This window comes from Haliotis rufescens, unplaced genomic scaffold, assembly GCF_023055435.1.
Source record: "Haliotis rufescens isolate VD_foot unplaced genomic scaffold, xgHalRufe1.0.p SCAF_15, whole genome shotgun sequence".
Taxonomy (NCBI): domain Eukaryota; kingdom Metazoa; phylum Mollusca; class Gastropoda; order Lepetellida; family Haliotidae; genus Haliotis; species Haliotis rufescens.
The window spans coordinates 6901820-6914711 of NW_025963835.1; the positions used below are offsets into that span (position 1 = coordinate 6901820).

The 12892-nt window shown below is 40.9% G+C and overlaps 1 protein-coding gene across 1 annotated transcript; it reads left to right on the plus strand.

Annotated features, from left to right (window-relative positions):
- LOC125380003 (histidine-rich glycoprotein-like) lies at positions 1–2440 on the plus strand. The gene is made up of 2 exons (XM_048395968.1): positions 1–18; positions 722–2440. Exons 1-2 carry the CDS (start codon positions 1–3, stop codon positions 2438–2440), a joined length of 1737 nt encoding a protein of 578 aa, XP_048251925.1.
- Positions 2441–12892: the final 10452 nt, after the last annotated feature.

Below are 12892 nucleotides of genomic sequence, written 5' to 3' on the forward strand. Positions count from 1 at the left end.
ATGAGTGAGATAGCGTTGGTAGGTGTTGACAACAAAGGGATAATGCTGTCACAATACGATGGACAGAGAACACACAGGTGGAAGCCAATAGGGACATGAAGCCAAAAAACAGGATAATTGATTGTTCCTTGATGAGTTCATAGTAGGCGGATGGGATGAAATAGCCTTGATCTCTGTTGATTGATGTTGTTATCCATACTGTTATGTTGTTATACTTCTAAGTAATGCCTATCAAACAATGAAAACAAAACATCTGATAACGATCCGATATCGAACCTATACATTTTTAATTGTTTATATGCAGCCAGTGTTACATGCATCGATCTGTAGGTTATCGACAGAAGGACGTGATCCCACGCATGTTTGTGTGAAAGGGTATGTTCAGTTTGAGCTACCTTAACGATTCATGCTGTCGGGAGACGATGACACATGATCAGGAGAAACGATTAGCCAGGTGGCACTTTGAAAACCCCGATCCTCATAAGTAGGCCATGGCGATCCCTTGTACCCCCCCCCCCCCCCCCCCCCTAAAAAAACCCACACACAAGGACGTATGAGATGCTCTTTTATTTATATTTAAACAACGTGTATCTGATTACCTGTTCTTCATGTTACATTGGGATGTCACACTGAATTGTTAATACTGTGATTCTTGTTGATATGGTGACGGTTGGATGATGGGAGTAACACACCAAACGATAAACGTCGACCATCACCAAAGGTTACTTCATTCCATCATCCTACTATAATACCATCATCATCCCAACATCATCCTATCATCATCCCAACATCATCCTACCATCATCCTACCATCATCCCAACATCATCTTACCATCATCCTACCATCATCCCAACATCATCCCACCATCATCCTATCATCATCCTACCATCATCCTACCATCATCCTATCATCATCCTATCATCATCCTATCATCATCCTATCATCATCCTACCATCATCCTATCATCATCCTATCATCATCCTACCATCATCCCAACATCATCCTATCATCATCCCAACATCATCCTACCATCATCCTACCATCATCCCAACATCATCTTACCATCATCCTACCATCATCCCAACATCATCCCACCATCATCCTATCATCATCCTACCATCATCTTACCATCATCCTACCATCATCCCAACATCATCCCACCATCATCCTATCATCATCCTACCATCATCCTACCATCATCCTATCATCATCCTATCATCATCCCAACATCATCCTACCATCATCCTACCATCATCCTACCACCATCCTATCATCATCCTATCATCATCCCAACATCATCCTACCATCATCCTACCATCATCCCAACATCATCCCACCATCATCCCACCATCATCTTACATCATCCTACCATCATCCCAACATCATCCCACCATCATCCTATCATCATCCCAACATCATCCTATCATCATCCCAACATCATCCTACCATCATCCCACCATCTTCCTACCATCATCCTACCATCATCCTACATCATCCCAACATCATCCTACCATCATCCTACCATCATCCTACCATCATCCCAACATCATCCTACCATCATCCTACCATCATCCCAACATCATCCTACCATCATCCTACCATCATCCTAACATCATCCCAACATCATCCCACCATCATCCTACCATCATCCCAACATCATCCCACCATCATCCTATCATCATCCTACCATCATCCTATCATCATCCCAACATCATCCTATCATCATCCCAACATCATCCTACCATCATCCCAACATCATCCCAACATCATCCTACCATCATCCTACCATCATCCTACCATCATCCCAACATCATCCCACCATCATCCTATCATCATCCTACCATCATCCCACCATCATCCTATCATCATCCTATCATCATCCTACCATCATCCCAACATCATCCTACCATCATCCTACCATCATCCCATCATCATCCCAACATCTTCCTACCATCATCCTATCATCATCCTATCATCATCCCAACATCATCCTACCATCATCCTATCATCATCCCATCATCATCCCACCATCATCCTACCATCACCCTACCATCATCCCATCATCATCCCACCATCATCCTACCATCATCCTACCATCATCCTACCATCATCCTATCATCATCTTATCATCATCCTATCATCATCCCAACATCATCCTATCATCATCCTACCATCATCCCATCATCATCCCACCATCATCCCACCATCATCCTACCATCATCCTACCATCATCCCATCATCATCCCACCATCATCCTACCATCATCCTACCATCATCCTACCATCATCCTACCATCATCCTACCATCATCCTATCATCATCCCAACATCATCCTACCATCATCCTACCATCATCCTACCATCATCCTACCATCATCCTGCCATCATCCTGTCTTCATCCTGCCATCCTCCTGTTACATGGCAGTGTAATTTTTAGTTAGACAATGATGATTGTAACTGTATTATATTGTTTCTGTTGAGATTCAGTAGAAGTTCATTTCATTGTATTTGGATGAGGATTAGTTGTCAGGAATGTAGTATTATCTATTGTAGGCATTGGTGAGGAAGTTATTATATTTACATGCTCGAATTATCTTTAAACTTCCAGAATTACATGGGTGGATGTCAAGCGTTATAGAAACATGTGGAATATTCTGTGATATACTAGTGTCGTTGGACTTGTCAAGCACTGTGTAGGAAGTGCTGGAAGCTAGTTAGATTATATGTCATCTGACATTACATCAAGACCAGCTATCGTGTGAAGATCACTATTCAGACGGGTGTCCAACCTAGGCCTATCTCGGAAGTTTGACTACTGTTGCGGATATGTGAATATTATCACCACCACCATCCTACCATCATTCTATCATCATCTCACCATCACCGCATCAACAAGAATCACTATAGTTACAATTTATTATAATCTCTGTAATCACCTCACCAAATACAGTTTTACACGTCAGGAATTGAACCCTGATCTTCGACGAGACGGCAAAAGGCTTCGTTTCTTGTCATCATTTGTTATCCTGTGTCTTGTTTTCGGAATCTATGTGTAATCTTAACACTATACTAGTATATGTGTCCTGCGCAGCTGCTGATCATCTGATCAAAGCAGAAGGTCCCAAGCATGAGGCAGAGAGGTTCCCTGGTAAGGGTTCATGGCTGGCTGGTGTCTCCTGATGTCAATGGCTTCTTGTAGTTTTCTTTGTCGCCAGTTATTGTTGTTGGTGGACAGGACTTTGGTAGCTTCCCACATGATGTTATGGTCTTGGTTCTTGAGGATGTGTTCGGAAATAGCGGATTTCAGGTCTGGATGAGGTCTGATGTTCTTTGAGTCTGGTGTTAAGGGGTCTGAGGGTTTCTCCGATGAACTGGTGGCCACAGTTGCAGGGGATCTGGTATATACATATTATTGCTTTGTTCTTTGGCAGTGCCAATTATCTAGCTGGCTTCTATTTGCCCATTGCTATTTCTATTTCTTTACATATCATTGCTACTACCCCCGGCCTCCCGTTTACCTAGACGACTTAGCCACCCGTGCCCTCTAAGTGCCTTTCAAAGACTTAATACTTAATAAGTTGGTCAGCGCATGCTTAACTAACTTCTTGTTTCGTGGCTTAAACTACCTCGTTCCTCATAATGATGGGAAAACTTGAGTATGAATAACTTCTACCCGTCTTAATGTAGATGTCAACGCACAACAAAAGAAAACATGGCAAGGCGACAGGAGCATGATAGTTATTGGAACGTAACAATTACATCACCGTAACCACCAATTTATCCACAATGTCAAAATGCCAATCAATCCGTTTGTTTGTTTGTTGTTTAACGGCACACTCAGCAATATTCCGACAATATGACGGCTTACTGTGAATAATCAAGTCTGAACAAGACAATCCAGTGATTGACATCAAGAGCATCAATCCACGCAGTTCGGATACGATGACATGCATCAACCAAGTCAGCGAGTCTGACCACCCGATCAATAAGTCGCCTCTTACAAGCATGGGTTGCTGAAGACCTACGCTGACCCGAATCTTCACTGCTGGAATCAATTCGTAGGCGACGAGATAGCTCAATGGTAAAAGCGTACTTTAGATCGTCACAAAAGTTGCTGGTTTGATTCCTCATTAGTACAATCTCTGATTCCTCATTGGAGTACAATCTGTGATTCCTCAAATCTCTGATTCCTCATACAAGTACAATCTCTGATTCCTCATATGAGTACACTCTCATTCTTGGTGTCCCGTAGGGATACTGCTGAAAACTCTCACTCACGTAATTAGTCTTAGTCATCTGTTATAACTTGGCACAACCACTATCCATGTTAGTTCCTATACTTTTAACTTGTCGTGACATGATTCTACGCCGCTATTAGCAATATTCCAGCAATATCACGGCGGGGGACACCAGAAATGGGCTTCACACATTGTACCAATGTCGGAAATCGAACTGGGGTCTTCAGCGTGACGAGCGGACGCTTTAACCACTAGACTACCCCACCGCCCAACATGTCAGGATGATGTATTTTTGCAAGACTTAATTCAGGGCAAAATATACTTTATTGCACTAAACATTGGGGTAGAGCAAACTTTATTTCTTAATTAGTAAAATCCTCATTTCACCGCATGTACATCGCTTTACATTATTACTGTACTAATTAAATCTGTCGAACATGGTACATTAATAAAACACTTTCTTGTATTTCCTTGTCTTCTTCCAAGACGTTCAATGCAGTTCCAGTTTTAGGAGGACGTCTCAAGTGTTAATTCGATTCAGATGTGAACCTTGGTCAACTTAAAATGCCTTCAGGGGTTCACGTCTGTAAATACTTGTCTGGGCAGTGACCAACGTTAAACATAATGGCACAGAAAACGGCAAGGCATGTCATTTATCTCCTCTTGGTTGCACACATTCATCATAACATATACTGTTGTTGGACTGTGAGCTTTAGTCATACTAGAATCCCAACTGCATCACTATAATGCTTGGCCTGTTTGCGCTATGTGGTTAGAACACTCTTAAAATGAACGAAGCCCATTACCGGTGAGTGTACAGTCGTGATATTGGTATATTTGATAATAGCATATTGCTTAAAGCGGCTTAAACTCACTTATCCTGCCTCGAAGGCTTCACCAAAGTGGTGAACAGTCTGTGGCTTGTACATCGCACTTTCCTCCCACAACATACGCGGTCCAGCGGGGGAGTTGGATATACTAATTGGTACATTACCTTCCTGTATTACAACACCACAACATTATTATTTGGTATTATGTTTTAAAACAAACGACATGACTACCTAACACGAATTGCCAAATCATTAAATGCACTGCTCGTTTTCGAGAAAGCTGTATCCGGACTTCCACAATAAGCTCTCACACACGTCGGGTCCTGATGAAACGCCATACTGCAAAGTAACGCAGAAATCACGCTCACTCACTCACTAACTAATACTTATTACAGTGTTTGTGGACATATTCTAGTCAGGATCTCTACGGGATGATGGAGTCATGTTTGTTTGTTTGTTTGTGTGTTTGTGGATGTTTTCTAGTCAGGATTTTACGGGATGACTGCAGTCATGTTTGTTTGTTTGTGTGTTTGTGGATGTTTTCTAGTCAGGATCTCTACGGGATGACTGCAGTCATGTTTGTTTGTTTGTGTGTTTGTGGATGTTTTCTAGTCAGGATCTCTACGGGATGACTGCAGTCATGTTTGTTTGTTTGTTTGTGTTTTGAGAATGTTTTCTAGCCAGGGTCCCCACGGGATGATTGCAGCAACACTTTGGGTTATTTAACGAAAGTTTGTTTATTGCAACATTATGGAATAACGATAGGCCTCTGTTTCAAAGTTGTATGTACATTCACAACGTTATGGTAACTTTGCCTTACCACCGATAAAGTGCAAATTGTGTAAAAAAGGAATATGCTCTTATTCTTACTACATAAAATTCCATCAAATGTCTCGTCTTCGTAAATCTATTAACAATATTAAGTTAATCATATGACTGAACTCGCCTTTGTCTGTGTGATATATCAATTATGCTGAGTCGATCAAATCACTGAACTCGGATTTGTCTACCTGAATTATTAACTATACTAAGTCAATCAAATGACTGAACTCGGATTTGTCCGTGTGAATTATTAACTAAAATAAGTCAATCAAACGACTGAACTCGTCTTTGTCTGTGTGAAACTGATAAACTGATTGCAATTCTCAAATCTGGGTGTAGCGGACATAAAATCGCCGAGTTCTGTGAAGTTAACTCCACCAGGAAGTTGAATACATCAAGGCAATTGACATTTCTATTATCACATTAGACTAAGTATTAAGCTAAGCAATAAACAAAGCCGTAGAACTGGCCATTGTCTAACAATAAAGAGTAACAGTGAGGTCAGTCTTACAGATGCCTTGTTTCCTATTGTAGGGAGGGGCTGTCCAACTGCAAATGATATATTGAGCATAGAAAAGTGTTAAATTGACCATGTATGTACAAGTGCAATATTTCCATAGAACAGTCCACAATTGTCCGGTTTAAGAAAGAGTTCAAAAACCAAACTCGCGACATCACCAGCTTGTAATGCTGGGCGAAGCACGTGGATGGGATAATCTAGGTATGGAAGATATACCGGTACACTTGTATTACTACATTGCCGTTTCAACCTAGCCGATCTCTAATTGCAAACAAAATATTGGAGATATGCAAGGAGTGCGAGACCAATTACTGGAAGAAAAATATATTCTAAATTCGTTGAAAAATAATAATACAAGACAGTTGTAACAAACCTGTTTCTATTTGCAATCAAGATCCACCCTTTTGCGGGAAGTGCTAGTAAAGAGATCGTTGTAAAAATGGGAAGTAATATATTGATAGTTTCTTTTTAACACGTTAGAATAATACATTATCATATGGAATTAACTGCAAACAAAATCGACAAACATGTTCACCATGGACTTGACAATACTACTGGAGGGATGGACGTCTCTGCTCTCTCGGGCAACTGTCATGTCCCAAACGTCCAAAAACCACACTTTGTGGTAGAGGTCCTTAAATTCTGCCTTCAGAATATGGTCATAAATAGGACCCCACATACCGCCCAACGTCTTTCTGTCCCTGAAGCTGAAGTGATGAGGCCCTTTGATGGCAACGGAGACGCGTGGAGCCCTTACTATAAGCTCCTTCAGAGATCTCACAGTCCTCCTGATATTTGTCTTGAACACTGATGGGTGGTGGTATTGGAAATGGGCGTAGAGATGGATCAAAATGATATCAGTAGATCCTGGTGGGATTTCATCTAATGAAACAAACACTGGGCGGGTTTCACCTCTGTTAATTTCGCCAAAGTAAATGGGAAGACCATGTCGAGTCCAGGTAAGTTCGTAGTTAAAGGATGTCTTGTATGCCGCAGACTGCCGGTGCCATTTGGTCCCATTCCATATCTGAGTGGAAAATTTGAGTTCGAGTTTGTTGAAGAGATAAAGAAACCATTGTCGAACTGTGGAATCTCCAAACATGATGATTCTTCGATTCTGAAAGCATTGGTTGTAGTTGGAGACATGTGCCAGTTGGCATGGTAACAGTTTCCATGTATTATTCAAGAAGTAGCCTACTGGCGACGAGGATGTCCATGTCTGTCTTTTAGCATCCCTCGTACAAAGGTTTGGTGGAATCATCTGTGTTGGCGCTAGAAGGTAGAAGGAATGAAAACAGGTTTTAAAATATTAATCCTCTACAATTACTTAAGCAAAATATAGAATAGATTGTACAACTGATTTCTGGCGTTTTTTGTTTTGTTGTTTTACCGTTGACGCTTGTCATTGCGTTTTAGGGGCGGTCAGGTAGCCTAGCTCGTCACGCCGAAGACCCGGGTTCGATTCCCGACATGGGAACAATGTGTGAAGCCCATTTCTGGTGTCCCCCGCAGTGATATTGCTGGAATATTGCTAAAAGCTGCCTAAAACCATACTCATTCACTCACTCACTGCGTTTTGTTGTCATTTGACTTTATCCAGAAGCTGCGTAAATGAGTATGGGTTTGGATCGGGTTTTCAATGTTCAAGAAAACCTATGTCGGGGAAATAATCAAAATCGGATTTTCGATGTGACGAGCCACAGATTTTAACCATTAGGCTACTGCAGCATCACAACGTCACCATACATATGAAAAACAGAAGATTTCTGTTTCCATATCAATGTTTTACCACGACATGTAATTATATTCTAAGCAATTGAAGGATTTGTGTGGACTTGGGAAGTGACTTTAGAGAATAATGTCAGGATCATGCGTCACTATGCACATCTTGTCAAAGGTCATGCGTGTAGTATTTCAGTCATTTTTTCAAGATACAACTTGACGTGGTAGGAAAACACAAATGGTCGCAAGGCGAATATGCCCTTTATCATATTAAGCTGCACACTCATCCCGCTCGCAATAGAAAACAGCACAGTCTGATTCAGTAAGCGGCCTGTTAAAGCACTACCTAAGAAACGAAATCCGCCTTTGCAGAACGTTTATAAAGAACACTTGGAGATCACAGTTGAGTTTGTTGAGTCTATTTTTGTCATATCGAAGTTACCGTTCCTAGCTGAATCGTCCGGTTTAACCAAATTCCAGCTTAACAGGTGAAGTCGGGGTTTTCAGACTAACAGGTGTAACCCCTGGACCTGGATTACTTGCTTTAAATATAGAAACTGAATTCCTACCTCGCCGTACAGTGATGTTTATTGAATGGGTGTACACTCTGTGATAGGTGGCCCTGAAACAATGACAGATGATCAGTAGATATCTATAATGTACATAGTGATAATTATTCAACATGGAACATTAAACATGGAACATAAAAGATGTGATCTTTCGTTTATATTAACAATATGAAATTATTAAGTGCAGGTAACATATCAATATTTCTCGATTATTATTTACAAGGTCATCAATCAGATTGTTTTTCAGTTGAGTGAGTGAGTGATAATGGTTTTACGCAACGTGTAATAAAGTCTCATTTATATCCTGACCGTCAGTTTTAAAGTGGAAATCTGGAAACTTTTAATTTATAGGCAAACTATGGACATTTGTAAGGGACAATGGCGGCCATCTTTGATTTTTATTGTCCTTAGTTACCCCTCGGCGACTGACCATGCACATTGCTGTGCCTGTTTCACCATTAAACAATGATACTTGGAATCAGCTCCACTCACAAGGATTGGGAAGGATACTGGTTGATTCGTGTGTATTTCATTATCTATCAAATCAACAATGCAAAAATAGCTTAATGAATTAATGTGCTTACCTTAGATAATACTGCGCTGCTGTCTTGTTTTGATATAAAGTCTTTGAATTAAAGGACTCGTGTGACAACTTCGTCCAGTCACTACACTGAACCCGAGTGCTCTTTGGTTTTCCACAGAACCAAGGTAGTCCGTAGTTTTCAGCTGTTAAATTACAAACATTTGTATTACCATGATCAACCAATGTCGAACCCATAGTTACCTCCCTTATTTTGTTAGCTTCAAAAATACAAAGAATGTTTTTAGATGCGCCTTGTCCCGCGAAATACTGGTACATCATAGTATAGCCTTCACTTGTGCAGCTGACGGCAAATTTGATAACTGCACTTCCCGTCCATAACGCGCGGAGGATGCCGGTATAGCTTCCGTTCACGTGATCAATCACACTTCCGGATGAAGACGCTCCTTTCTTTGGGTCGGACATCCATACAAGAACCAGGTCTCCTCCTCTTGTCAGTGGTTTACTGTAACCATCATGGAGGACAAGGTGCACATGGATAGTATCTCCTATTTTAAAGTCGTATGTGGTATTCACAAGGTACATCTTTGAGTGCTCGGTTGATGGAAGGTTGTGTTTGTCGTAGACGACGCCATCATGTTCTGGTTTGGAGGGTGAGTCGTTGTGTGAACGTCGTATTTGAAAGGCATAGAAGACTTGTGTACCTTTATTAAAATGTCTGAAAAAAATGTTTGGTGTGGCTTTATTTCGTTGGCGAAGAAAATGAACTTTCTAAACGTAAACCGAATTGAACAAACAGTTTCACAGACAAAGCTGGAAGAGCATAATAATCAGAAATATTGAGTGAGTTAGGTTTTTCTCCGATTTCAGCAGCATTCCAGCCACACAAGGAATTGGTTGCACACATTGCAACCATGTTTTGAATGGAACCTGGATGGTTGGTGTGACGACCAAACCTCTTAGCAAATATCTACCCACGTAGCCCATAATACATATGCGTGACATCAATACAGTGACACAATAACACTGCATTTGCTACTTGAGAGTGTAAACAGTTGTCAGCCCAGGTTGGTTGATACTATTGATTGTTTGATACCGTTTATCGGGGTCAGCTGTGGCGGTTTTTTATCATAATACACTTAACTACCTATTCTAAAAAATAAGTCATTCCAAAAATATATACCGTGTGGCATTTCTCGGATATTTGCTGAGCCATGGCATTTAGCGGCTATAAACCCAACTCACTCACTCATTCGTATAGTTCTAGGTCTTACATCACCGAGCGTTCATGTGTAGACATGTAGATAATCACCAGCGCTGCCATTGAGAGGATTACAATCTGCACCACAGTCTTCCTTGTACGGTGTAGTGTAGCCATACAAGCCATGTTTCTCCAGATGCTTCTGAAATATATTTAAATTAGAATGAGTTAGATTTCGCGCGCCAGCTGAATGAGGGAAGAAAATCCAAAGTGATGTAGTTCGTGAATGTTAATTTCACATTTTGTGATAAACCAAGAATCATAATAAGAATCATTGTAATCGGATTCTGACACGACAACTGCTGCAACACTGCACATGGGTGACAGACCATCTGTGTTTCTGGGTTTGATTGGCTATAGGTGGTTTAAAAACCTATCCACGTCTCCACACTTCTCCATGTCAAACTATCTATTTAGCGGTGTTACGTTACGAATACATAACATAAGTTTTCCTCCTATTTTAGCATTACTAAACACGTTGGAATGAGCTTCCATGTTGGGAATCGAACCCGAGCCTTTGGGACAACGCGTCACCTATTAGGTTTACTTACTTTGGACTTTGGACGCTTTCCGACTGATGCGTATTTCGCACACGGGCCCGGCCAGGCCATTTAATGTGTTTCCGAAAGGGGCGAAAGTGGTGTGGGCAACCCAAGAGGGGGCTTTAGGGGTTGCTTATATAGAATTTGGGAATTTTGTGATTTGGAATAGATGCCGATGGGGTTGGGGAGGAGAACTAAGGGAGCTGCGTATGGTAGATGTTTGTGTGTTTATGTGATTTTGATTTGGTAGATTATTTTGTTTTTAGATGCGTTTTATTAGTTCCGTTTTGATTAAGAATACGAATAGAATGTTATGTGTTTGCCTGCCTTAGTAAGGTCGTTGGAGCTTTTAAGTATTTGATTTATTCATTTAGGTCGGTTTTTGGTATTTTTGTTTTGGAGGGCTTACAGTCCACTTAGGGAGTCGGTAAGTATTAGGATTTTTTTGTGGTTTTTGGATTCTTGATTATGGAGGGCTGAGGCCATGCCCATTAGTTCTGCCGTGAATATTGATTGGTTGTTAGGGAGTCGGAAGGATTGTGTGGTTTTAGTTGGTTGTGTGACTCCGAAACCTGTCTGTGTAAATGTGACACCAATTTGGCCAATTTTCGTGTATGTATGCTAGTGTGGTGGTTTTTAGCTATGTTTGGGTCGGTTGGTTTATTTATTTGGCTAGCTAGTGTTGTGTCTATTTTGGGTATTTTAAGTTTAGGGATGAAGATATTTGATTGTTTGCAGTTTTGTTTAAGATTTTTAATTTGGTGTTCATCTAGGTAGTTTGTTATTCTTTGGGATATTGGGGTAAGTAAGGGGTGTTTACGAGCTAGAGCTTGGTTTGGGGGGCAGATATTTTGGTTTATTAAGTTTTGGATGAGAGGGTTTGATTGGGACGCGGCCCAGAAATTTAAGCTTAGCTGTTCCCTGCGTAGTCTTGGTGGCATTTCTCCTGTTAAGGCCTGAAGTGAAGTGTAGGAGGTGCCATGTTGGGTGCGTGTAATTAGTTTGAGAGCCTGATATTGTATTGAGTCAAGTTTTTTAGATAGAGTGTTGTTTAGGGTGTTGTATATGGCGCAGCCGTAGTCTAGTTTTGATCTAATTAGTGATATGTAGAGAGAGAGAGGAGGGTATCTTTGGAGGCTCCCCAGTTAGAGCCAGTTAGGCATCTTAGTGTGTTTAGGTCTTTACTGCATTTAGTTGTTAGGTTTTGGATGTGGGCATCCCAGGAGAGATGTTCATCGAAAATAAGTCCTAAGAATTTGGTTTGTTTTTTAAATTTGATTGTTTTGTCGTTTAGCTGGAGGATCGGGGAGGCGGGTTTCATGTTCTTTATGTTTGAATACTATTCCTGTTGTTTTTTTCTGAGTTAAGGGAGAAGCCCCATTTGTCAGCCCATTGTTGTATTTTATGCCTGTGAAGATGCCTGTGGTATATTGGTTATTTAGTTGTCCTGTCTTAATATTAGGCTATCCCGGCGCCCTTTTCATACCAAGCACTAAAGCCAGCAATGAACAGAGATCAAGGCCTGCTTACCATCACCTAATTGTTAAATCCCTATGTCCATCCAATTAATCCACTGGCTTCCAAACATCTCTAGCAAGTCTGCTTGCTGACTCTGTATCCATTAGTCATCTACTGGATTCCAATTATCTTAATCAGCTCTCTGTGTCCATCAATCAATTTACTGTATAAACATTGATGTTAATAAGTATATCTACATCTACATTCATTACAGTGTGAAATTTGTTCACCCTAGCATAAAATCTTGATATGCCCCCCTAATCCCCCTATTGTTTGACCAATTAGTACGCCTGGGCGATTTTACTACTAAAACAAAAGGTGCCGGACAAG